Source organism: Mytilus galloprovincialis, chromosome 10, assembly GCF_965363235.1.
Source record: "Mytilus galloprovincialis chromosome 10, xbMytGall1.hap1.1, whole genome shotgun sequence".
NCBI lineage: Eukaryota > Metazoa > Mollusca > Bivalvia > Mytilida > Mytilidae > Mytilus > Mytilus galloprovincialis.
In genome coordinates, this window is record NC_134847.1 from 53,431,403 (window position 1) to 53,458,697 (window position 27,295).

General features: G+C 30.9%; 2 protein-coding genes across 2 annotated transcripts in view; one reads left to right on the plus strand and one right to left on the minus strand.

Moving 5' to 3' along the window:
• Window positions 1–27,295, minus strand: part of LOC143047832 (uncharacterized) — a 69,841-nt gene that overhangs the window by 29,727 nt on the left and 12,819 nt on the right. The window contains exons 6-11 of the mRNA XM_076221113.1: window positions 18,970–19,083; window positions 17,804–17,987; window positions 17,331–17,379; window positions 15,826–15,951; window positions 14,330–14,467; window positions 13,387–13,984 (exon numbers count right to left, since the gene is read on the minus strand). Of these exons, the coding sequence (XP_076077228.1) occupies window positions 13,387–13,984; window positions 14,330–14,467; window positions 15,826–15,951; window positions 17,331–17,379; window positions 17,804–17,987; window positions 18,970–19,083 (1,209 nt within the window). The remainder of the gene's footprint in view (window positions 1–13,386; window positions 13,985–14,329; window positions 14,468–15,825; window positions 15,952–17,330; window positions 17,380–17,803; window positions 17,988–18,969; window positions 19,084–27,295) is intronic.
• On the plus strand, window positions 145–26,098 carry LOC143047833 (tryptophan--tRNA ligase, mitochondrial-like). Its single transcript, XM_076221114.1, has 7 exons — window positions 145–261; window positions 5,840–6,006; window positions 6,911–6,992; window positions 10,905–10,985; window positions 19,560–19,642; window positions 22,879–22,997; window positions 23,573–26,098. The coding sequence occupies exons 1-7, from the start codon at window positions 160–162 to the stop codon at window positions 24,019–24,021; spliced, it is 1,083 nt and encodes a 360-aa protein (XP_076077229.1). The 5' UTR covers window positions 145–159; the 3' UTR covers window positions 24,022–26,098.

A 27,295-nucleotide genomic window follows, 5' to 3' on the forward strand; every position in this document is an offset into this window, starting at 1 on the left:
TTATCTTATAGACTATTGTATTAGCTTTCAAAATCAGTTTTATTTATTAATTTAGCTTTAGCAGTTCCAAAGATATTAGTTATAATACACTCATTTTTCATTTCCGCGTTTTCCATTTCCGCGTTTTAGACCTTCCCGTGAATGCCCGAGAACTTCCGAATGGAAACCAAGATGTCTGCCCACATCAGAAATAGAAAGTTGATGCACTTAGCTAAACGCCTTTATAGTTCTCCAGCAGTTTCAGAAACATCTGTAAATTTGGTAAATTGATGGAAACTAATTTGTTTATAGTTCAAAGTTTAAAAAGTGACAATTTTTGCGTCTACATTTCTTTGGTTATAAAAAACTTATTAAATCCTGGGAAGGGAGATAACTATTTCTTGCTCACTTTTGTAGCTCATCTGGCCCGAATGTCCAGTATGAGCTTTTGCCTTCACTTGGCGTCCGTCGTCTGTAGTTTTGTTAAATTTTGCAAAGATTATCTCCTCTGTAACTACAATCAAACAGAAAAAAAATGTTCAAAAACAAATTGTATATTGACATCCAATCTGTCAGTGTCAAAAGACTTCTTATTGAGGAGTTGTTGCCTATGTAGTGGGTCTCATTGGGGTCTTAGCATGACGTGGGATTGCTGATTTTTTCGTAAGCGTGACACATGAAAGTCATTGTGCCGTGAAAACAGGAAATCAAGTCTAGCGGGACACAGGAAATATCATTAAAAACATAATCAAAACTGTCAGACAACACCTTCATGACCTTATTGAACTTGTTGCCCATTAAAAAGGATAAATGACAGTTTTTCCTAATTATTTTTAAAGTTTAATTTATAATCTCGAAAAACTATGATAGATTGATAGTAACTCAAAATAGCAACAATGGTTTACAAGACCAGATTTTTGTACAAAACATGTTTTAAGTCATAACATGATCAAAATTGTTAGTTCAACTCTTTATAACAATTTAAAAATAATGTGTGGTTCCAGTTACCGTACCTGCCCTACTTTTAAGGCTTAGTAACTTATAGCCATCCCTAAAGATATTTTGGTAATTTTTATACGACCCCAAAAAAATTTGCGGTTCGTATAATGGTATGATGTCGTCGTCTGCGTCGTCGTCGTCCGAAGACACTTTGGTTTCCGGATAATGACTAGTTTAAGTGAATAGATCTTAATGAAATTTTTTCAGAAGGTTCAATACCACAAAAGGAAGGTTGGGATTTATTTTGGGGATGATGGTCCGAACCGTTTAGGAATTAGGGTCCCAAAAGGGGCCAAAACAAGCATTTTTTTCTAGTTTCAGGATAACAACTTGTTTACCAGTATTTCAATTGCTCTGAAAGTATACTGCAATATTTAAAATCACAAGTAGAAGGTTTGGATTCATTTAAGGGGTTATGGGGCCAAAGTTAAGGAATTGAGGGCCAAAAAGGGGCCAAAACAAGCATTTTTCTAGTTTCCAGACAATACCTTGTGTGTAATTACATGGATCTCTCTGAAATTGTACCACAATGTACCATATAACAAAGGGGAGGCTGGGATTAAGTTTTGGGTTAATTGCCCAAAATATGTAGGAATTAAGGGCCAAAAAAGGGCCAAAAAGAAGCATGTTTCTAGTTTCCAAACAATCATGACAATAACCTGTGTTTAAGTGTATGGATCTCTCTGAAATCGTACTACAATGTACCATATAACAAAGGGGAGGCTGGGATTAAGTTTTGGGTTAATTGCCCAAAATATGTAGGAATTAAGGGCCAAAAAAGGGCCAAAAAGAAGCATGTTTCTAGTTTCCAAACAATCATGACAATAACTTGTGTTTAAGTGTATGGATCTCTCTGAAATCGTACTACAAGGTTCAATATTACAAAGGAAAGCATGGGATTGAGTTGAAGGGTTATTGCTCCAAGGCGGGGTTTCAATAAATTGGGGGTGGGGGGGATCTCAGTTTACCATTTTTTTAAGGGATTTTTTTTTTTTTTTTCCAACATTTTTCAAATTTCAAATTTTGAAAAGTTTCAATAAGAAATATTCAATTGCACAGTATTGTGCAATAGATGTGTTAGATCTTGAACCACATTAATTTTGTGGCAAAAACCTATATTTTTTCATAAATTTGATCACAATCAAAATTCAGACGGTATCAAGCTTGATTATTGTGACCAAATTTGCCCCAACTGTTCAGGGTTCGACCACTGGGGTCTTATAAAGCTGAGCCCTACGGAGCACCTGGTTCATTAAGCACTACAGGAAAATATATATTGACGGGACTTGACACTTCCTAATTAAAGCCAATTTATCGTTATCTCATTGTTACTTGTATGTAATAATTGACATGAGTGGAAAAAGACTCTTTATGTCCAGTGTAAATATGTACTCGCTATATAATATCTGAATAATTTTTGATAATATCAATAACATGTCATTCAAAGTAAATAGTAAGTAATAAGTGAGCCAGTGTTTAGAACTTGTAATCTGTTACTTCAAACTTGTCTCCTTCACAGAATTGACTTTGTTTCAACAAAAAGGTGGGGAACACTTTAAAATAACACGCTACATGGGTTATTCAGTGTGCCCCACATTTTTTATGGTATTTCTTCAAAGATAAAAAAAATATTACATTCATGCCTTAAATATCTGAAAACAGTTGACAGTCTGAATCAAGGGATCCAATACCACAGTGTAGATACTATTCTGTACGCTTTCCGGAAGTCGCGATTTTCGAAGCGAGAACTTTTTGGATCACATTTTAAATTTGTCGGATATACTATATTAAACGGTAAGATGTTCATCTGTACATTGCTTAATGATTCATTCAGCTGACATCGATACTCACAAATGGTTTATAATTAAATTTAGCACATTCATTATTCGTATCTTTGCCTTAATTAGGAGATTTTCAAGTGCATCACTAAGGAAAATCAGTTGGTGAACCTAAAAACAATCTTTTTGCACTCTTACTGTACAAATTAACGTAAAATCCAGACTTAATTTACTAGATAAAGTGTATTTTAAGTGGTGGTAAAAGTTTCAGCCAGATCTTTGAAGCCAGAAATAAGAAAATTACACTTGTTTGAATTTCTCACTGTACGATCAGTCTCGCTTGTATATTTTGAAACTGTATGATCAGTCGTTATTTCACTGTATTCTAGTAGTGATTTCAAAGTTATTTACGATACATTAGAAGATGGCATTTTTCTAAATAATACAAATATATTTTTATAAATTCACATCCTGTAAACTTTTCAAACATGTTTTAGCTTGATAGGGTGTACTCGACTTACTACATTAAGTATAAGGATGTTTGAATGTGGCTGAAATAAGAAAAAGGTTTGTTTGTTTATAGAAATTTCAGAAATGTCCTCCGTTTTACTTAAAATTGTACAAACACACAGATTTAATAGTTACTATATAAAAATGCATGAATTTACAAACATTCGAGGCCGTACTGTAGCCTATAATTGATCACAGTTCCTTCACTTTGTTTTGGATGTAGATCTGTCTCTTTCACACTCAATTGTACACCACTTTGTGAGGCGATGGTTTATAGTAATAATGAAGTCCGTCTTTCCGTTCGTCCGTTGGACCGGTACAACATGTTTCGCCGGTTTTGCAAGCGCATCTCCACATACACCACTTAATATACATTGGTGTTTCCAGACATTTTTAAATGGAGAGGGGGTCCAATCCAGGAGAAAAGAGGATTCCAAATATATGTTCCCATACAAATGCATTGAAAGTTAAAAAAAAGAGTTTCAAACCGCCGGATCCCAATTTTCTTGAATCCGTCACTGGTATAACTATTAATTATTTTTTTCTCGGATTCCGTATCATAAATATAAAAAATATAAAAAAGAAGATGCGGTATGATTGCCAATGAGACAACCGTTCACAAGAGATCAAAATGACACAGATATTTACAAATGTAGGTCACCGTATGGCCTTCAACAATAAGCAAAGCCAATACCACAGAGTCGGCTATAAAAAGGCCCGAAATGACAATGTAAAACAATTCAAACGAGAAAATTAACGGCCTTATTTATATAAAAAAAGGAATGTATTTCTGATTTTATTAAGAATATTTTATGGGGTCTCTTTATACAAGATACGGACTTGAATATTGCATTATATGGGGGCTCCCATCAGATATTTCCAACCGTGACCTCCAAAACCAATTGTTAAACTTTTCTAAAATTGCTCCATTTGTAATCTATTAATGTATGTATGGACCTTCTATTTCGAATATTTTGTAAAAATATTTTTGATGTTTCTCTATCGTAAATACGGACTTTGTCATAACCTTATATTGGGCGTACCTATTTTATATCCACAACTTCCTTCAGACACTTGTCATAACTTAATGAATCTTTTTTTTTCAGATTCCTTATCATTTAATTCAATTGTGTACCTCTTATTTTGGTTTTTCGAAAAATCATTAGTTTTTTATTTCCATGATATGGACTTTTCCATTACCTTATTGGGTGGTACTCGCTTACTATACGCAACTTTCAAAAACTTACCATATACTAGTATTAATAAAACTTTCTCATATTCGTTCTTAAATGATGCCCCTGTGCACCTATAATTAAGTTTTTCTGGTGGTTTATTTTTTTCCAAAACATGGACTATAGAAGTGGCGGGGTATAATTTCGTTAATTCTTTCCTCAATACCTAAAGTTTTTTAACAAAGCTTTCTCTATCTATTTTTTGTCATTTTAAAAGAGACAGGCTTGATGTATGTAATCACCAACTGATAAACGGTAGACGGTGTAAATAGTCTTTAAAAATGTAATAGTTAAACAGATGACTGCAACGACACACTAATACAGTCCACAAGCGAATCATGTATTGCTTTTTAGGCATTTGATTTTAAGTAAGACTGACGGAACAAAAATTAATTTGCCGTCTACAAAAATCATCAGAAATATATTTGTATTGTCTGATGAAAGAAATTACACGTTATAGTTCCATGGACACAATCATAATATCACATAGACACGTATATACCTTCAAATTGCCGTTGTTTTTCAGTCAAGGTCGTTAAAAACTTCCATTTGTTGCTGTTTTTTTCTTCAAAATCACGACTGGTCATACAGACAAAAAATCTGAAATCGCTACTAGAATACAGTCAGTTTTAGACTGATCGTACAGTAATTTATTTTGGGTTCCTCAAGGAAAGCATATTTTTTTATTTGAAATACGAACATTCTACTTAAATACGGTAGGAATATTGAAACAGTATATATTTTACTGTAAACTGATGCAAATATTCGCAATAAAAGATTATCTGCTTTGTACTACGAGAGCAAAATTGTCAATCGATTTCACTTTTTTCTATGAAGTTGGTGTGATGCACGCGAATATTTTATATTCTACTGCATGTTTTTGTTACAGTTACTCATATTTATGATGTTATACATACATTTAAGATGTGCAAAGCACTTTATAGATATAGGAGTAAACAAATGATGAGAAAAAGCACCAAAACAAAACCGTTCTGTTAGCCAGTTTGAAATCCTCGCTTCGAAAATCGCGACTTCCGGATAGCGTACAGAATAGTATCTACACTGTGAATACAAATTAAAACGTTTATGTAAATAAAAACATGGATCATATTTTTTATTTTTTTCATTATTTTACATGATTCAGGTCGTTAGATTTCTCGTTTGAATTGTTTCACATTTGTCATTTTGGAGCTTTTATAGCTGACTATCGGTATGAGTATTGCTTATTTCTGATGCCATTTAATGACTTATAGTTGTTTATTTCTGTGTCATTTTGTCTGTTTTTATAATTGTTATATGGACAATACATTCAAATTTTGACATTTTTTTTCTATTTTACAGAAGGCAAGAGTTTTATCTGGAATTCAACCAACAGGGATACCTCATATTGGAAACTATCTTGGAGCCATTAAAAACTGGGTCCAATTGCAGGACCAATTTGATGATGTTTTATATACTATTGTAGATCTGCATGCACTCACAGTGCCAAATGATCCAAAGACATTAAGGTAATTGCATGTTGTTGTCATGGATAAATAATAAGTGACAATCATAAAAATAAACAAAACACTACAAACAGCATCATTTGTTTTTGTATCCAATATATATTTCAAAGTATTCATGGTATTTAGATATCATAATTTTGATTATTTGGCAATTTTTTTATAATGTCATGTCCTTTATAGTGATATTTTATGATATTTAATTTAACATATATCTATCAGATGTAATCAATAAATCACTTTGGTTTCATCTTAACAGGGTCAAAAAGTGAGGGATAGGTTGGTGGCTTCAAAAATGTATTACTTTGCAATGAGGTCAGTTTATGGGGAATTGCTAGTGGTAGGTTAATGATATTTGATATTCAGTTGTATTTGTACTGGCATATCTCATTTCAATGGAATTTGGTTCGACCCTGTACCTTCAATCATTGGTCATTGACTTGAAATATTTTGCATAACTTACATGTAAGGGTATTTTTATTTTAATTTCAACATATGCACTTTACTATAGATCAAAATGATAAAAAGGTGAGACATGTCTCTGTGTCAACATTTTATTTATAAAAAGTTATAGCCAGATAGCTATAGGGGAATGGGAATGCTACATACCAGTATTTATATGTATGATTATATTGCAGTTGTGATGAGGAATTCTATCAATAAATAATTTTAGCATGTTAGAGAAGAAAACTTTCTTGTTTTCCAATATTTTTAGCAATGATTGGGGAGGGGAGTAGTTTTTGCATGTAACAATTCATGCATTTTTGAATTGATTTGATTGGCTTTCTGATATGTGTTCAGTGAGTGATGAGTATTTTTCCTTCAGCAGTACCACTTTTGATCTCATTTAAATACAGACATCATAGTTAATAGATATTCACTCAACAATTGTATTTATTTCAAATTTTAGAGAAAACATCTACAAGATGGCAGCTTCTTTACTGGCTTGTGGTATTGACACTAATAAAAGTATATTATTTCAACAATCACAGGTAAGAGAAACTTATTGGTCTTCCCTCAACCCATATCACTCTTACTGGATCAGCTCTTCATAAAATACCATATCAAGACATTTCTTTAAGCCAAATATGTTGAACTGGCCTTAATATCTACAACTCAGACTTATCCCTTACATTATTATTATATATATAAAACTGACTTTAAAATAATAAGTTTGACCAGAACTTATCAAGTTCTCTTTTAATTTGTCATTGAAACAAAGAAAAAGTACTGTTCTAATATTGTTTAGAGAAAACACACACATGAAACATATACATTCAATAAATCAATATTCAGTATATTGCTATTGTAAAAATATTAGCTGCAGCTTTTTATAACTTGTTTGAAAAAAAAGTTTCTGGCAAAACCTAAACCCCACAGTTTTTTCAACAGACTTGGTTTTGTATTCTTCATGTGACATGTTATAAAGGTGTAATACCACCATTGATTTTCCCCTATTAGTCTTTGTTAAATTTGCACTTTTCAAAAAATTGTGCAGAATTTATCTTTGTTTCAAATAAAGAAATACTTGGCATGAGTAAAGTTTTATCCTGTCCAGTTCTATAGAAAAAGTTTCACATAACATTTCATTGCATATAAGAAAATAACCATCATTGTAAGTTAACCAATCAAATTTCTCCCCTTATTCTATCTATGTACAAGGTTTAGTCACCATGTAACCTCAAGATTACAAAATTTTCTATAGAAATCACAAATAAAAAATAATGGTGTTTTGAAATACCCAAGACATATGTTTATGACACAGAAATAGTTTTACTGCAATAAAATGTAGGATTAATTACCTACAATGGTCAAATTCAAGGGAATATTTTTTTAGACCTACTTTCGTATGCAACCGGATGTGACGTACCATGATTTGGTGGTATTACACCTAAAGAAGACCTTTTTGTTCAATAAACTGAATGTGACTTTTTCCCTTTGTAATACTGGTTATTTCAAGCATTTCTGTCAAGTTTTGTCATAATCAGTTCAATAGTTTGAGAAAAATCTAGTATATTGAAAGACGACATCTACAGCGATTCAAGCAAATTTTTTTCGACAAATCCAAACCAAGCCGCATCAAGATAGAATAGACTGTGGACCAATAAATGATCAAATATCTATCTTATCTGCCTACAAACAGTTGAAAATGATACACAAGATGATTTTAGGAACATAAAATACCACTAATAAACCTCTTTGTCTTCTTTATAAGGTCTCTTTGGGTCAATTTATACCTCTCATTTCCTCAAAATTTCAACTTTTCAGGCCAATAAATAAAAATATTGGGGTAACTTTCAATCATTTATGGTGGAAATGTTATAAGAAATGAGTAATTGAAGCATTTTAGCAGAATAAACAATCCATATAAAAGTTTACTGTCTCCATGAAGGTTTCAATAAGTCCTTACGTAAAAATTAAATTTACGCCGCGTTCCAAAGAGGGACATAAAAGGCTTCTCTTTTAGTGAATAACTTGTCGTTACAACATTAAAAATAATTTCATCTACTTATAACTATATATTTATTTAAGTATTACCTAGGAAAATGTTATATCATAGCAAAATATAAGAAATAAGGAGAAAAAGCCCACCCCCCCTCCAAAAAAATAAATATATGCACTTAGTATGGCTTGTTCTGTCAACTGAATATTCATGGTACAGTCCTATTTCAAGACAATTTTCTCATAAAATGTGTTTTGGAGACTCAATCCACTCAGAATATTTCATTTTTTGTATTATTTCACTTATATAGCAAGAAATTTTAACACATGAGATTACTCACAAGGCCATAGGTGCATGTACAGCTTCCCATATTAGGTGTAATACCACCATTGATTTTCCCCTATTAGTCTTTGTTAAATTTGCACTTTTCAAAAAATTGTGCAGAATTTATCTTTGTTTCAAATAAAGAAATACTTGGCATGAGTAAAGTTTTATCCTGTCCAGTTCTATAGAAAAAGTTTCACATAACATTTCATTGCATATAAGAAAATAACCATCATTGTAAGTTAACCAATCAAATTTCTCCCCTTATTCTATCTATGTACAAGGTTTAGTCACCATGTAACCTCAAGATTACAAAATTTTCTATAGAAATCACAAATAAAAAATAATGGTGTTTTGAAATACCCAAGACATATGTTTATGACACAGAAATAGTTTTACTGCAATAAAATGTAGGATTAATTACCTACAATGGTCAAATTCAAGGGAATATTTTTTTAGACCTACTTTCGTATGCAACCGGATGTGACGTACCATGATTTGGTGGTATTACACCTAAAGAAGACCTTTTTGTTCAATAAACTGAATGTGACTTTTTCCCTTTGTAATACTGGTTATTTCAAGCATTTCTGTCAAGTTTTGTCATAATCAGTTCAATAGTTTGAGAAAAATCTAGTATATTGAAAGACGACATCTACAGCGATTCAAGCAAATTTTTTTCGACAAATCCAAACCAAGCCGCATCAAGATAGAATAGACTGTGGACCAATAAATGATCAAATATCTATCTTATCTGCCTACAAACAGTTGAAAATGATACACAAGATGATTTTAGGAACATAAAATACCACTAATAAACCTCTTTGTCTTCTTTATAAGGTCTCTTTGGGTCAATTTATACCTCTCATTTCCTCAAAATTTCAACTTTTCAGGCCAATAAATAAAAATATTGGGGTAACTTTCAATCATTTATGGTGGAAATGTTATAAGAAATGAGTAATTGAAGCATTTTAGCAGAATAAACAATCCATATAAAAGTTTACTGTCTCCATGAAGGTTTCAATAAGTCCTTACGTAAAAATTAAATTTACGCCGCGTTCCAAAGAGGGACATAAAAGGCTTCTCTTTTAGTGAATAACTTGTCGTTACAACATTAAAAATAATTTCATCTACTTATAACTATATATTTATTTAAGTATTACCTAGGAAAATGTTATATCATAGCAAAATATAAGAAATAAGGAGAAAAAGCCCACCCCCCCTCCAAAAAAATAAATATATGCACTTAGTATGGCTTGTTCTGTCAACTGAATATTCATGGTACAGTCCTATTTCAAGACAATTTTCTCATAAAATGTGTTTTGGAGACTCAATCCACTCAGAATATTTCATTTTTTGTATTATTTCACTTATATAGCAAGAAATTTTAACACATGAGATTACTCACAAGGCCATAGGTGCATGTACAGCTTCCCATATTAGGTGTAATACCACCATTGATTTTCCCCTATTAGTCTTTGTTAAATTTGCACTTTTCAAAAAATTGTGCAGAATTTATCTTTGTTTCAAATAAAGAAATACTTGGCATGAGTAAAGTTTTATCCTGTCCAGTTCTATAGAAAAAGTTTCACATAACATTTCATTGCATATAAGAAAATAACCATCATTGTAAGTTAACCAATCAAATTTCTCCCCTTATTCTATCTATGTACAAGGTTTAGTCACCATGTAACCTCAAGATTACAAAATTTTCTATAGAAATCACAAATAAAAAATAATGGTGTTTTGAAATACCCAAGACATATGTTTATGACACAGAAATAGTTTTACTGCAATAAAATGTAGGATTAATTACCTACAATGGTCAAATTCAAGGGAATATTTTTTTAGACCTACTTTCGTATGCAACCGGATGTGACGTACCATGATTTGGTGGTATTACACCTAAATTTAAATTTAACTAAACTTTGATTTTTACTGTTTGCCTTTTACATGTTTAACAAGAAATAATATTTTGCTCAAAATACAAATGTATGTTGGGAAGATTTCAAGGTTTACGGAATATACCATTAATATTCAACATGTTCAATGTCATATTCTACCAGAGAGAAAATAGCACATGAATTGCCAGATTATCAACTTGTTATGGTTTGAATAACTTTTATATTTTCCCTTAAAGGTACCTCATCACACAGATTTAGCATGGTTGCTAGGGTGTATATGTACATTACCAAGGCTACAGCATCTACCACAATGGAAGGTAATTAGAAACTCATCATAGATACCAGGCTTGAAATTATATATTTACGCCAGACTCGCGTTTTGTCTACAAAAGACTCAGTGACGCTAGAATAATAAAATGTTAAAAAGTCCAAACATAGTACGAAGTTGAAGAGCATTGAGGACCAAAAATTCCTAACAGTTTTGCCAAATACAGAAACTTATTGATATTCTTCCTTTCTTTCAAGAAAGTGATATATATATATATATATATATATAATTTGTCTAAACATCAGCCCAACAATGTTAGATGTGTAAATTTGCTTTCTCAAATTTTTTGGTTCTCCCCTTGCCAGGATTCAAAATTCATGCTACTGAGATATCTTGGCACCAGATTTTGATTGATTGGTTGGAAGCCAGCATATTTTTTTTACATATTCTAACATTTTTTTCTCATTTCAAATGAATGTGCCTGTTTTTCACCACTGCCGGTGAATATGCCTCAAATACCATGGTATTTACCATTTTGAATATTCCTTTTTTAACCTCACAATTATCTTCCCGTCACAATTTTGCAGATATGACATTACATTAAGAAAGAGAGCTAACATGTATTAGTACATTTATTATAAATTCCCGTGGTTCTATGATAATGTCAACTTATCTCAAAATTATGCATAAGCAGGTTTATGAATTACAGCTTACAAGTAAAAATAAAGGTTTAATTTCACCTGTACAGAGAGCTTCAATCCAAATCCATTCGGTGTTATTAAACAGATATATCATATTATGGAGTGGTATTTTTGAAAAACAACAATCTTGGAATCGCCTGTCAGCTCAGGAAATTTCACAGTCTCTTGACTGGTATATTTTGTAAATACCCCTCCATAACATGATATATCTGTTCAAAAACGACAAAATCGCAATAATTTCTGAATTTACAGTACCATGAGTACTGTGAACACACAGCAGTCTTATCTTTATAAAATGAAATTAGTAATTTTGAAGTCTCATCAAGTTAAAAGTTATTACTTCATATTTCAATATAAATAAACATCACTGTTTTGTTATGCTTACTGATAAAGTTTGGAAGACTTAATTTTCAATGGTCAATGATCATGATGATGTGCAGGGGAAATTGATTCAGACAGTGTTATATATAGATTCTACCATCATCGAGTGTAATACAATATTTATCTACTCGAGACAGTTTAATTTTTAAATATAAAACGCGAGGCTGGCCGAGCATTTTAAATATTTAAAATTTAACTGTTTAGAGTGGATAAATATCAAATTACACAAGATTTGGTGGTGGAATCTGTTTGTCTAATGATTTTCAAACAATACGCAGGCAAACTTATTGCTTCTTTGCAACTGATCTGCAAAAAGATGCGTTCTTTCTATGTGATGTCATCAGGAATGGTCGCCTTTTTTCATGCCGTCACAATAGGAAATTCAGAAGAAAAAAAAATCGACATCATAATCGGATTTTAACCAATGAAGAACTGAGATCAAACGAACCACACGTTTATTAAATTTGTTTATACAATGGGTTCAGAAAGGGATAAACTGACGAAGAATTAGAGAAACATCATTTATCTAATATGCATTAACTGATAAATTGATGAACTGACTTAAAATAAGAGTGCATTTATAAAAATAAAAATGAGAATGGAAATGGGGAATTTGTCAAAGAGACAACAACCCAACCCAAGAGCAGAAAAAGCCTCCAATGGGTTTTCAACACAGCGAGAAATCCCGCTGCTGGAGGCATGCTTCAGCTGGCCCCTTAACAAAAATGTGTACTAGTTCAGTGATCATGGTTATAAAGTGACAGGGCTAAATATGACATAATGTTTTGTGAGATCTCGACCCTCCCTCTATACCTTTAGCCAATGTAGCAAAAAGTGTGTCACAGTTGATAATAAATTGCTACGACGAGTGCAGCTGGATACCATTGCAGAGAGGTAACCTTGAACTGTTCAAGCAAAAATGGACATAATATTCACACTTGATACATGTCCAGATTTGGATTGTAATTAAATATTTGACACATAATAGGTTTCTGACTCAAAATAACTGTAGAATTGGTTATATGATTTGAATTTATACTTTATAATTTTTTGCGGTTGTATAAAAAGGTACAATGTAGATGAGTTTTGCTGTGACAACTTTTTAAAGTCCCTGGTTTGCATGAAAAAAAGCTTTTTACTCTACAATTTTGGCTGAGCAATTTTCAGTCAATTATAAAGCTATTTAGCTATTGACTAATAAGGATTTTTGGTAAAATGTCACTTTTTAAATAAGTCAGCTTTTTAAACATTTAGGGATAACCTTTATCATGTAAGAAAACTAGAAATGAAGTTTTCTGACAATTTGAAATATTCTAATGCTGTGATTTGACTTGAAACCATTTTAATTCTAATTATACCATGGCATACCTTTTGAGAACGCAATGACATTTTGATGTTGGATGTTATCTCCTTCTCACAAGTCTTAGTACAGTCAATAGCAACAAGTTTTTTGTCAGCAGCAATGGTTTTGACAGCAATGTTAGTTTTGTAAACATCATTGGTTTTGTCAGCAACTTTGATTTTGTCAGCAACTTTGGTTTTGTCAGCAACTTTGGTTTTGTCAGCAACAAGTGTTTTGTCACCAACAAGTGTTTTGCAAGCAACAACGTTTTTGTCAGCAACAAGTGTTTTGTCAGTGACAAGTGTTTTAACAGCAACAATGGTTTGATCAGCAATAAGTGTTTTGTCAGCAACTTTGGTTTTGCCAGCAACAAGTGTTTTGACAGCAACAATGTTTTTGTCAGCAATAAGTGTTTTGTCAGCAACACTGGTTTTGTCAGCAATAAGTGTTTTGTCAGCAACAATGGTTTTGTCAGCAACACTGGTTTTGTCAGCAATAAGTGTTTTGTCAGCAACAATGGTTTTGTCAGCAACACTGGTTTTGTCAGCAATAAGTGTTTTGTCAGCAACAACGGTTTTGTCAGCAACATTGAATTGGAATGTACCTTCTTTTGACAATGCTTCTCTGAAAAATAATCATAAATTAATAATTTGGATTTTCATTTAAAAATCATTCCAGCTAACAAACGCATGTTTTAATAGAGGTCTTAGTTTTTTGGTCTGTGGGATGGTTCTATAATTAAGCTTCAAATACTGCTAAATTATGTTTGTTTTGAATATGTTTGTTTGTGCATGTGCAACAAACTATGCATTTCGTAACCACATCATTGGCTTTCAGACTTTTTACCTCTAAGGTTTTCTTTACCAATATTAACACAGAGCTTTGAAATTAACAATTTTTATGTGAGACTTTAAAGTTGTGAATAAGTGTTCTTGGGTTGTTAATGTCCACCTACTCTATTTTACTTACCTGAAGCTTAGATAGGTCCCTCCTACATTGAGGAGTATATTACTTATGATATATCCTCCTGCTTGTTGTCCTTGTAATAATTGATATTCTTCACCTAACACTGTTGATCCTCCAAGTTTGTTTGTGTCAAATGGTCCACTTAAATATATCAAGTAAAATTGGACCTTCAGGTTTGAGAAATATTATATTCAATGTTTGTTTGTGTCAAATGGTCCACTAAAATATATCAATTAAAGTAAAATTGGACCTTGGTTTAAGAAATATTATATTCAATGTTTGTTTGTGTCAAATGGTGCACTAAAATATATCAATTAAAGTAAAACTGGACCTTGGTTTAAGAAATATTATATTCAACGTTTGTTTGTGTCAAATGGTGCACTAAAATATATCAATTAAAATAAAACTGGACCTTGGTTCGAGAAATATTATATTCAATGTTTGTTTGTGTCAAATGGTCCACTAAAATATATCAATTAAAGTAAAATTGGACCTTGGTTCGAGAAATAATATATTCAATGTTTGTTTGTGTCAAATGGTGTACTAAAATATATCAATTAAAGTAAAATTGGACCTTGGTTCGAGAAATATTATATTCAATGTTTGTTTGTGTCAAATGGTCCACTAAAATATATCAATTAAAGTAAAATTGGACCTTGGTTTGAGAAATAATATATTCAATGTTTGTTTGTGTCAAATGGTGTACTAAAATATATTAATTAAAGTAAAACTGGACCTTGGTTTAAGAAATATTATATTCAATGTTTGTTTGTGTCAAATGGTGCACTAAAATATATCAATTAAAGTAAAACTGGACCTTGGTTCGAGAAATATTATATTCAATGTTCAAAATAAGTCTGATAACTTGGTGGCCATTTTAATCATAGTTACCACAGTAACCAAATTTTAAGAGTCTTCCTAGTGCTATATGGAAATTTGTATGATAATAAGATTTACTTTGGACCAAGTCAGGTTGTAACAAATATTTAGCATTGAATTATATTCTAAACTTACAATTTCCTTGATGTATACCCACAAACTTCTTTTGCAGTGTAAAAGTATTACGGGTTTCTATCAACCATGACAAATATGTCTAGAGCCAAAAATCAGTTTCACAAATAAACTTATGACTAAGATTGATCATAAGTCATGAACAATTCATTATATTAATGATCAATCTTGAAATTTTTTATGAAACTGACTCCAGATCCTGTAAACCAGTGGTTGTGGTTAGCTTCTGTCTGCCATAACTGTGTGATGAAGTTTTTTGTTGTTTTTTTTTTGTAGCATTAAACAAATGTTATTTTTTTCTTTTACATTATCATTATGCTAGGACCTGTTATAACTTACTATATGTTACTACTAAAGGCCACACAGTACCATATAGTGGTTTACAATCTTGTCCTACAGTTTATGGTTGATAGTTGTCTAATTGGCAATCCAATACCATCTTCTTATATTTATATTTATACATAAGTCAAATTAATTTAAATTCTTACATAAAATTCAACTCTGCACACAAATCCTTTACTTTCTTAATCACAGCATTTGACTGTTCTTCCTTGCAATGGCCACCAAGGTCAGAGAGTAAAATAATTCTTCTTTTTATAATCTCAGACCGGTTTCTGCAATGTGTATTTAATACAATAAGTTCAGTAGAATTTACAAAAAAAAAAAAGCTTACAAAATTAGAAACCATAAAATTTTCTACTCTGCAAATAATACTTAATCATTTTTTGTAAATAAGTCTTGAAAAGAACTATATTTCAACTTTGACAAGTAACACTTTATTTGGGTGACAAGTATCACTTTATTTGGGTGACAAGTATCACTTTATAAGGGTAATTAGGATTTGATTTTTACTAATAAAAAATTGTGGTATTCAAGATACCAGATGTTATTGTCTACCCTGTTTAAATATGAAATGGTACATGTCCTGAGCTGTTAAAACTAGAGGCTCTAAAGAGCCTGTGTCACTCAATCACCTGTATTTACTGATGATTTGGAAATCATGTAAAATAAGGTTAAAATCATAATTTATAGTATAAGATATATATCTAAGATAATAGCAAAAAACTGCAAAATTTTCATAAAATTACTAAATCTGATGAACATTTTTGCCACAAGTCAGATTTGCTCTAAATGCTTCTTTTTCAGAGACATAAACCTAAAACTGCATTTTACCCTATGTACTATTTTTAGCCATGTCTGCCATCTTGTTTCGTGGGCAGGGTTATTAGACACATTTTTCAAACTACATACTCATATGATGATTGTGGACAAGTTTGGTTACATTTGTCTTAGTAGTTTCAGAGAAGATTTTTGTAAAAGATTACAAAAATTAAAGAAAAATTGGTAAAACTGACTATAAAGGGCAATAACTCCTGAAGGGGTCAACTGACCTTTTTGTCATGTTGACTTATTTGTAGATCTTACTTTGCTGAACATTATTGCTGGTTACAGTTTATCTCTATCTATAATAATATTTAATATTTTATGGAAGATACTGACATACATATGCACATGTACAGCACTAACAGTTAGGTTTATGTATTAGAAATCCAGGAATAGGAGATGATAAAACATTTTGTGGCCAATTTTTAATTTTATTTTCTAACTGTTGAGTGCTACCAAAGAACGTCTCGTCCTTTTTCTAAAAAAAGTTCAACGGAAGGTACCAAGAACTTGTTGATAAATATTCTGTATCAACTTCACAAATAATACATGATGGTCTTGATGTATAGATTCTGCGTACTTATAAAGTGTTATATTGTTCTTTCATTAAATTTTGTCTTTGTTTTATTATTAATTTTACTTTTACTGTTGGATTGTTCAATGTGTTTGTATTTTTTTAAATTTTTGCTGGTGTGTTTTGTATATGCAACTTTTTTGTGTTTCTTTGGTTCTTATAACATGACTCTGTACTTTAAAAGATCTTGTCAGTATTTTATTGCTCTATTATATGTCATTATGTTATATTTCTATTATAAATCAGAATACTTACTTTGTGGCATCCTTCAGATGATTCAATGCCACTATTAAAGCATCTAAAACTGTTTTCTGTTAAGTTTTTTTTTAAAGTCAAACACAGTTGTAAGCTTATGAATTATATTTTTGAATATCATGACAAACACCTTTTATTGTAACATTCATATTTTTTATAAAAATTTAATCAAAATCTTTAAAACACTGCCATATTGAAAATCATTGCAATATTTAATCAAATGTCTTAAATGTAGAACATCACTATAATCTTGCTTATGCTTATTCCCATAAACACAACATGAGTCTCTTTAATCGTTAGATTCATGACAAAAAGTTTTGAAATACAAATTAAATTGTCGCACAGTTTGACTGAAAAGTGTTAATGCTTAAATATACACCACCTATAGTGATTTGTTTGCCTTTAAAGTCTTTAAGAAGTTACTGACATGGTCAAATAAATGCATTCATATGATAAACATGGTATAAGGATACAGTCAGCAGAAATTGATGTAGGCTCTATGGAGTTCTGCACTAAATCCAAAAGTTCAAGGTTCACTGCATTTAAGCGGTTAATAATTGTGACATTCTGGTAATGTACATCATCTGCAAATGGGTGGACTGTTGCAGGGGTACCAAATAATATCAAACTTATTTCAGAATTACACCTGGATATTCTCTGTAAAGAATTAAGAATCTATTTACATTAATTTTGGATAACTTTGCTTTTATTTATTTCACACCAAAACATCAAGAGAAAGGTACCTGGATACATATATGTTGTTTAGAACAAATTTAAGTGTTGGTATGCAATTGACCTACATCTATATATTGTGTATATAATAAACAGAACACCTTACCAGTATTTTAATGAATACAAAGCAAACAAGTTATCAAGATAAGTTTACTGTCTTATTTTTATGCCCTGCCTATGGTCCAGCTATGATGGTAGAGGGACATTTTTTTTTCTGTTTGTTTGTTCATGCATGCTTTCATTCCTCCGTTTGTCCCGCTTCAGATTAAAGTTTTTGGTCAAGGTAGTTTTTGATGAAGTTGAAGTCCAATCAATTTGAAACTTAGTACACATGTTCCCTATGCAAATAAGAGTTTTCACCCCAATTTTACGGTCCACTGAACATAGAAAATGATAGTGCGAGTTGGGCATCCATGTACTAGAAACACATTCTTGTTATGTTCTTTCTTGCATTTAGCACATTGGTATTAATGTAATATACTAGATTGTATATGTTGTATAGTTGATGTTATTCTATAGTTTCCAGTAAATAGATGGTACTGTTGTTTATCATAGTTGCTTTTATTAAATTCCTCACAAGAACTAATCATTACAAATTTAAGTTTTGTAAATGATTTAAAAGTGTGCAGTTTTAAACACCATTTGTCAAATCAAACCTTGATCATGCATTAAGGCTATGGATTTACACTATTGAGTTTTGTGACTGAAAATTAACTGTTAGTGACAGCTCTTGGGATGTCATAAACTGCTGTGTAAATTTAAGTGATAAAGTTATGACTGTTGCAGTTGTCCAAAGCTCTTTGATGACACAAATAAAAGACACTTTGTCAATGTCTATTATTTTTTAACCCTCCATTCCTTCCCTTCTCCTATTTTATAGTTGATATAAGTATTTAATGTAACTTACCTTTTGCTGAAGTAATTTTGAAACAATGTCTTTTGAGATCTGCAGAAATGTGTGACCACTTTTTAAGTGTGTCTTCATTGATGGTCCAATGTCCATCACTATTGCTATGGCTTCCTAAAATTTCAAATTTCACTGAAATTAATCTGGTTTAGTATGAATTTGAATTCAAATGCTCCCATAACAAATTCCTAGAGTTGGTAAATATATTATGATTTGTTCATAGATGTCTTATAATTAGAAGTTTACACCTGGCATATTGCAATTTTCAATGACCTTACATCCATCCTTAAAGTTTTCAAAATAGATCAGTTTCTCTAAGAAATCATTGAGAATATAATTACAATATTTGCCACTGAATGATAAACAACAACAACTATTCGATTAATCAGAGGATAAAAAAGAATCAGCATCACAAAACAATACAATAGGTCAACACAGCTTAAATATATGTAGGGATTATTGCCCTCTTTTGACAATGTTTAGGATTTTTTGCTTTTATAGAAGATACAGAGAAACTGATGTATGTGCCACTAACACAATGTAATTATGTAATTGAATCATGTACGACTGATTGATACTATTTTTTACAGGAGAAGTCTAAAACATCAGAAAATCCTGGTATTGGTTTGTTTACATATCCCATTCTACAAGCAGCTGATATACTTATATACAGGTAAGTAAGTTTGCTATTCATTAAGATGTAGCACTCTTAACTGGAGGAGGGTAATAATCAAAGTCTTGGATAGCACCTGTGGAAAGATTGGAAGAGTAGTTTGAATAATTTCAAATTAAGGTATGGTGGGGACAAAAGAGCATTAATAAAACAGTATTGCTGAAAATTGTATTAACATCAGGTCTCTAGCAGGAATAAAAGCGCTTTTCCAGTATGAAGATAAAATGAGCTCAAATTAAATAATATGGGCCTCTGAATTTGCACAATTTCATTTAAACTGCAGTTTATTTCTTATCCAAATAATGTTGCCTGTTTTAAACATGTTTGAAAAAAATTGCATATATATCAAAAATTGTTGCAGTAAATGTTACCAATTTCTTGTATTAAGACATAAGTTCTAGACCAACAACTAAGGACTTTAAAGTGTCAACAAAAATAATCTTAAAATGTTGTTCTGGGCATTTTGTTAGTTGAAACATAGGTATATGACATTGAAGATTAAAAGTTATAGAGTGCCTTTTGATCAATTTATAAAGTATTTTTTTTCAGCATTTTTTTAATCATTTATCTTTCAGACATAATTTACAGAATCACTTTAAGTAATGTAGATCAAAAGTAATAGGCAATAAATAAATCTATCATCCTTATATCAAACATCTAATATATACATTTGTGTATTCAATTATGAGGTCAAATATTTATGAAATCAGATGTATATTGGGTCTGTATAATTATGTAACACTGAGGTTGTTAAGTAATGTGGTCAATTTGATTGACAGTTTAGGAGGTGGGGCATTGTAATTCAAGGTCCACCTTGTCCCTGATTGTTTAGTGATAATGACAGTTGTCAATCATACTAGTAGTGTATCAATACTCAATTACCTACAGAGATGGGTCTGATTATACTTTCAATGTAATTGATTAAATTACAATTACTTTGGCATTTGTACAATTAAATTAAATTAACGATTACATCATTTCTGAAAGTATCTGATTAAATTACTGATTACATTGGCAAAGTAATCATGATTACATCTGATTACAATTAACTTTAAAAAAAAAACCCACATTTTAAATGATGTGAATGAATAAACGTTTAATATAACAAAATTAGCATTTTTGCAAAAGAATTTTATGTTATGTTATAAAATAATAACATTAAACGTTTCTGTTTAATAAACTACAAAAATTTGCAGAATATTTACATGTCATTGGTTATGACCCATTACACTTAATCATTATTGATCTCTGAATTATTTTTACTTAAAGATTTATAAAGAGTTTGGTGTTTGTCATCAAACCTCTCCATGTATCATGTGTATTTCAAGGTTCAGTTTCTGTAAGTGAAAATATGGATGAAATAAAATTACCAATTAAAAACTATGTAAAATGTTACTAGAATTGCTTTATCAAATTGTTAACAAAATATAAGTACCAAAAATCATTGCATTTTACATGTCCAGTCCAAAAACATACAATTTTTTTTTAATTTGAACTACATATGTGGCCCCTTTCAATTAGTTTGTGCTAATTAGATAACTTTTCACATGTCTGATTTATCATTTATCATATATATTACCATGATTTCCCTACAGCTATACACAATTGGTAATTGCAATAGAAACAAACCTTAATTGGTCACCTACCTGTCATTTCAAAGTGGACAAAGATCACAATATTAACAAAAGATTATAATTCAGGGGTTAAAGAAAAGTATTACTTGAAATTAACAGTTATTATCAAATATATAATAATAATAATTTATATATATGTATATACATCTTTGAATTGTGATTTTTTTACTTAGGCTAATAATGATGACTTTTCAATACTGTAACAGTTTTTTTACTGATATTTACAATTAAATATGAATAACAAAAAGGTTAATTTATTGATTTTGTTCATTGTAATCAGAATCAAAAAGTTATCAGGATTACAGCGTATTTTGAAAAGTAATTGATTAAATTAAATTACATGTAATCAGATTTTTGGCTGATTAATGATTACAATGATAACTTGAAAAATTGTAATCAATTACAGCTGATTAACGATTACAATTACAATTACCCCATGTCTGATTACCTAATCAAAATGTTTTAAAAAAAGCCTGCACATCAACACACCTTAATTACATACATTCTTGAATAAACTACTCCAAAAATATACCCATTTTTCACAGTTTATATGTGTATTATGTGCTCATACATGAGAACTATAGGGAACTGTATTTCAGTGTGAGTTAATACATGCAGTAATAGTAGCTTTCCTGTTGTTAGGGAGGCCAGTGCCTAAGGAAAGATTTAGAACAAGTTCCAATCTTTCCAAAAACACATTTTAAGTCATAAGGAAGACCACTCATTTATTTGAATTTCTACCCATATTTGGGCTGTAAATATACCTGTAGTGTATATTACGGATTACAAATGTGTCGAGGTCTTTGATTGGATAACAACTCAGAGATGTCAGTGTATATTCTGGAAACTGCTGGGGTATATATTCCGTTTTTTTATCCCTATTTGTACCTCAATAATGTAATTGCAATTGCTTTTTTCTGTGACGTAATGCATCATAGAAAAACATGTCAGAGGCTCATTAAGGGTTAAAAATTATGAGTTGCCTTAAATTCCACGTTTTTAATGTAAAAACACTTCAAGTAAACAACAAGTATTGATAAATGTTTTGATGCGTTGTTATAAAATATTGACCACACAAAAAAAATATATTACAAAATGCTTCACATATTCGTACGCCTATGCAGGAAATGTATGATTTGGCTATGTTAATTGCATGGTCGAATGTTCTGAAAACACATCAAGTCACGGGTAATCTGTAATGTAATCGTAATTCAAGTTTCAGACAGGGTATATGATGTGACATTCCCGGCTTTGGGCTTATATATCACCTTTGCCTCCAGCTCAGGGGATATAGACCCAAAGCCAGGAATGTCGCATCATATACCCTGTCTGAAACCCGAATAACATATAATATATACACTTGTAACTCATGTTTCTATATGTAAAATGTTTTAAAAACTTATGTAATTAGCAAATAGACAAATAGTAGAATTTTAGTCATGTTAATTTTTTGATTTTCTGTGGTGGCTATAAAATTAATTATAGAAACAAGTCATATTCCTATTTTATAATAACTTTGAATGCAGCTACACTGAAATATAAAAATAAAAATTTAAATGACATCTATGAAAAAATAAATGAATCCACTTTGTCTTATTCCAGGGCAACACATGTTCCAGTAGGAGAAGATCAGATTCATCATTTAGAGCTAACACGTGATCTAGCAAAGATATTCAACAATAAATTCAATTTTAACTTTCCTCGTCCAAAGGATATCATGGGTAAGAATGAAAAGATGGAAAATGTTTATTCAAAACAGTAAACATAGACATTAGTTGGACTTAAAATCCTACCAATTATATCAGCAGTTCTGGTGGGTAGTGGCATGATTGGCAGTTATACCACATCTCTCTATTCTTGTACATTATAATCATATAAGGTATCCTTTAAAATGTATGAAGCCATCTTAAATGTTTTAGGTTTGCTAATTTCTCCCAAGATCTTGAAGAAGATGATAGGATAAACTCTTCATTATACCCATGTTAATTATAAACAGATGGTTACTACAATGTGATTAAAAAGAACCTTTAAGTTCCAATTATTAGTGTAAGAAATTAACAAAAGAGATTTTTCATGAACTTATGTAAATCTGAATGATAAGTATTGTTTCTCTTAAAATATAAAACCAAAATTACCCTTGGTATACACACGAGAACTAAAACTAGGGAATTTATATACATTCTCGGATAGGTGAACACGAAAAGGGATATAATCAATTTATAAGTCAAATGATTGTTAAGACATCAGTATCATTGGTTATCATAATAATTAGTTAAAATGTTGAATGTCATTTCAGGTGAAGGCCCAAGAATAAAAAGTCTTAGAAATCCATCAGCAAAAATGAGCAAATCAGATATCAATCCTAAAAGTAGAATTGATATTACTGACACACCAGATCAAATAGTGGATAAAATAGGAAAATCGCATACAGATTCAATGCCAGGAATATCATATGATCCAGAGAGTAGACCAGGAATTTCTAATTTGTTACAAATACATGCTGCTTTTACTAATGAAACAGTTGAAAATGTGTGTGAACAGTGCAAGTCATTAAATAAAGTACAGTATAAAACAAAGTTATCTGACATTATAGTGGAGAGTTTAGGACCAATAAGACAAGAAACAGAAAGATTACTAAGTGACAGACATTACTTAGATACAATACTAGGAAAAGGGAAAGAAAAAGCTGCTATAATAACAGAAAACACTTGGAAGGAAGTACAAAAAAGTGTAGGATTGTTATAGCATTAAATATATATACTTAAGTTTTGATATCTACCATTGTCTTAGTACATCAGGATTTTGTTTTCAATTCTAAAATGCATATATAAATGTCTTTAAGGTAGCACTACAGTCAGATTTTTCTCACTCCAACCAACGGTCTTTAAAGATTAATTTATCCAAAACTACTCAATGAATTTTTAAAATCTTGAACCCATTTTAAAAATGAAATATATCTCCTTCTTAATCTGTAGATAAATTTATTTTTGGTATGATTAATCTCAAAATATAGCTCATTAATTTCCAAAAAAGTGGTTTTCCAACTTGGATGAAAATGGCACATTCATGCAGGTCAAATGGCAGTAACAATTTGTTTTCATCACTTTTATCAACCATTCACAAACTACGAAACTGTGTCTCAGATTTTTCAAATATGCCCCCAGTAAGAAGACATATTGATTTAACTGCTGGGTGCCAAACCTTTCATCTCTGGACACCTATACATTCATTTAGAAACAAATTATCCAAAAACTGGGATACAGAGTTGTAGATAATACTCCCTTTAATCACATATATCAAGTCAAACGAAAAGGGGTACCCATAAAGTTTCTATTTAATTTTTTGTTAACAATTCTCATGAAAAATTGTTCTGAGAAATGATCTAAAAACTGAATTTCCCCCTTAAAACCCCTATAAATGCTACATAAATACAAAAATTCCACTGAGAACACCCCAGACTATTAATTTATCAATAGAACCACACACTTTGTGTCTTTGATTCTCTTATACTGTAAATTTTGCATTATGTGTAAAATTTACCAATACTTACTTGGAATTTGGCGGTAGTTTGATGTCACAGATTTGACCAACATCTGTGATGTAGTGATTAAATAAAGACAAAGCTCCGCCTTTGTCCAGACAATCTAAGATAAGAGTATAACACGAATGGCCAGCTGCATATAATCAATATTTAACATTATTATTATTATCACTATAAAGAATAATTTCTTTTGTATTTTAAAAAGAAATATTATATGAAATTAGCTAGAACATTAAAATTATGCAATAAAAGACATTTTCAGAAAAAATATCAAGACCATACCCTTCCTGAAAATAGACTGTTTCACATGATTTTTGAGTTTTATGAAATCAATAAATTTCACATAAACTTAAAATTGGTTAAAATGCCTAAAATTCTAACAGATGATTCAGAGACATAGTCTTCTTGTTTGTAGTAAAAACATTAAAAGTTTGTCAGAGGCTTTCAGAAAAAAGTAAACAAGAAATACTGAACTCAGAGGAAAATCATTCGGAAAGTTCATAATCACATGGCAAAATCAAATAACAAAACACATCAAAAACGAATGGACAAGAACTGCCATATTCCTGACTTGGTACAGGCATTTTCAAATGTAGAAAATGGTGGATTGAACTTGGTTTTATAGCTAGCTAAACCTCTCACTTTCAAAGATACTTTCACAGTCTTAATCATATATATAGTTTATAATCCTGGTACTTTTGATAACTATTTTTTCATTTTGGTTAAATTTTTTCCCTTTAGATTTTCTCCTTTTCATATCTTTCCCTTTTCTCTGTTTACTTCCATGTAATATAAATTACTTTTGTTACAACACACATGATACAATGAGATAAGACCACACTATCTATCTTGTGGTCAGAGATTAACATCTGGACACTGGTATCAACAGATGATTGACATATTAGCCCCTCCTAAATGGCTATATTTTTAGATTAATTACCATGTGCTTTCATTTACATAAGTTCATTATCAAATTACTCACTGTTGTGTTGTGATAATGACTGGGATTTCTTTAAATTGTGCAGAATAATATTTACTTAAAAATTATGTGATAAAAAAAAACTACTTCAAATATCACTGTTAGACTTTCACTTACATAGTGCTATCTTAAATGATACAATTTTTTCATTGAACTGGTTTACATATTATTATGCCATGTGTGTGTTGTAGTTTGTTATTGCATTAACTTGTTTCAATTGAAGAAATCATGAATGCTTTAGGTATAAACTGTTATATATGTATGTGTTTGGTTCATTATTTACTGCTTGTGACAAATCAAGGGATACTTTTGTGCTTTTTTATATATGATTGTTTGTTTTGAAATTGTTACTCAGTGATGACTGCTGTACCCATATTTTTACTATTATTTATTATGTCTGTTTTGTCCATGCATCGTTGTTAATTTAACGGAATTTGATGCAACTGTCATAAAGGTGAGAGGTTTAGCGCTATAAAACCAGGTTCAATTCACCATTTTCTACATTTGAAAATGCCTGTACCAAGTCAGGAATATGACAGTTGTTGTGCATTCGTTTGATGTGTTTGGTCATTTGATTTTGCCATTTGATTAGGGACTATACGATTGAATTTTCCTCAGAGTTCAGTATTTTTTGTGATTTTACTTTTTTCTTTACTATTATTCTGCCATTAATAAATAAGTTTCCTTTTTCACTTAACTACTGACACCTGTACACCTTACAATCATTTCATACACTTAACACAATTGACCTGATGCCTACAGTACTTAAAAAACGGACCAAAACAAAAAAAAATAAAATTGATCAATTAACCGTTCTGCATATATAGTATTTGAAAAATGGACATTATCATGTAACACGAACCTTGATCACTGATCCATAAAATCATGCAGAGGCCAGGTAACCCATGTCTCACGGACACGCAGCCATTGCAAAGAACCCCTAACTGGTTATCTGATTACTCATAAAAAGTGAGACATTCACGTGACAAAATTTTTAAGCAGTCGCTGAACCATAAAAATAAGTCCAGGACATTTCACATATATCAGACAGAAACTTCGTAACATAAGTTATCTGCAGACAAGGAATAAAGCATCCAGGTCTTCTACTTTTTTAAATAAAAACTTAACACTAATCGTATATGCCCAGCCGCCTGATAATAACTGTCTCAAAGGCAAGACAAATTCATCATCATTAGCACGTAAAATAAACATACATCACTAAACAATAAGTGTTGATATTTCAGTCAATTCTCACACTCGTGTATTGTAGTCAATTCAGCACTGATCACTTATTTTTCAGACAATTCAGCATGTTGGTGAATTATACAGGTTTATAACTACTGAAAAGTCTGAAATTAGACTGAACAGATCTTAAGTGATCTGATCAGTACGGAATTTACTGCAGTGCATACGTCTTGGTAATTTATTGTTGGGTCTATTAAGATTTACTCACATCAAAACGACCGTTTCAATTTAAAATTCGTTTACTATTAAAATTT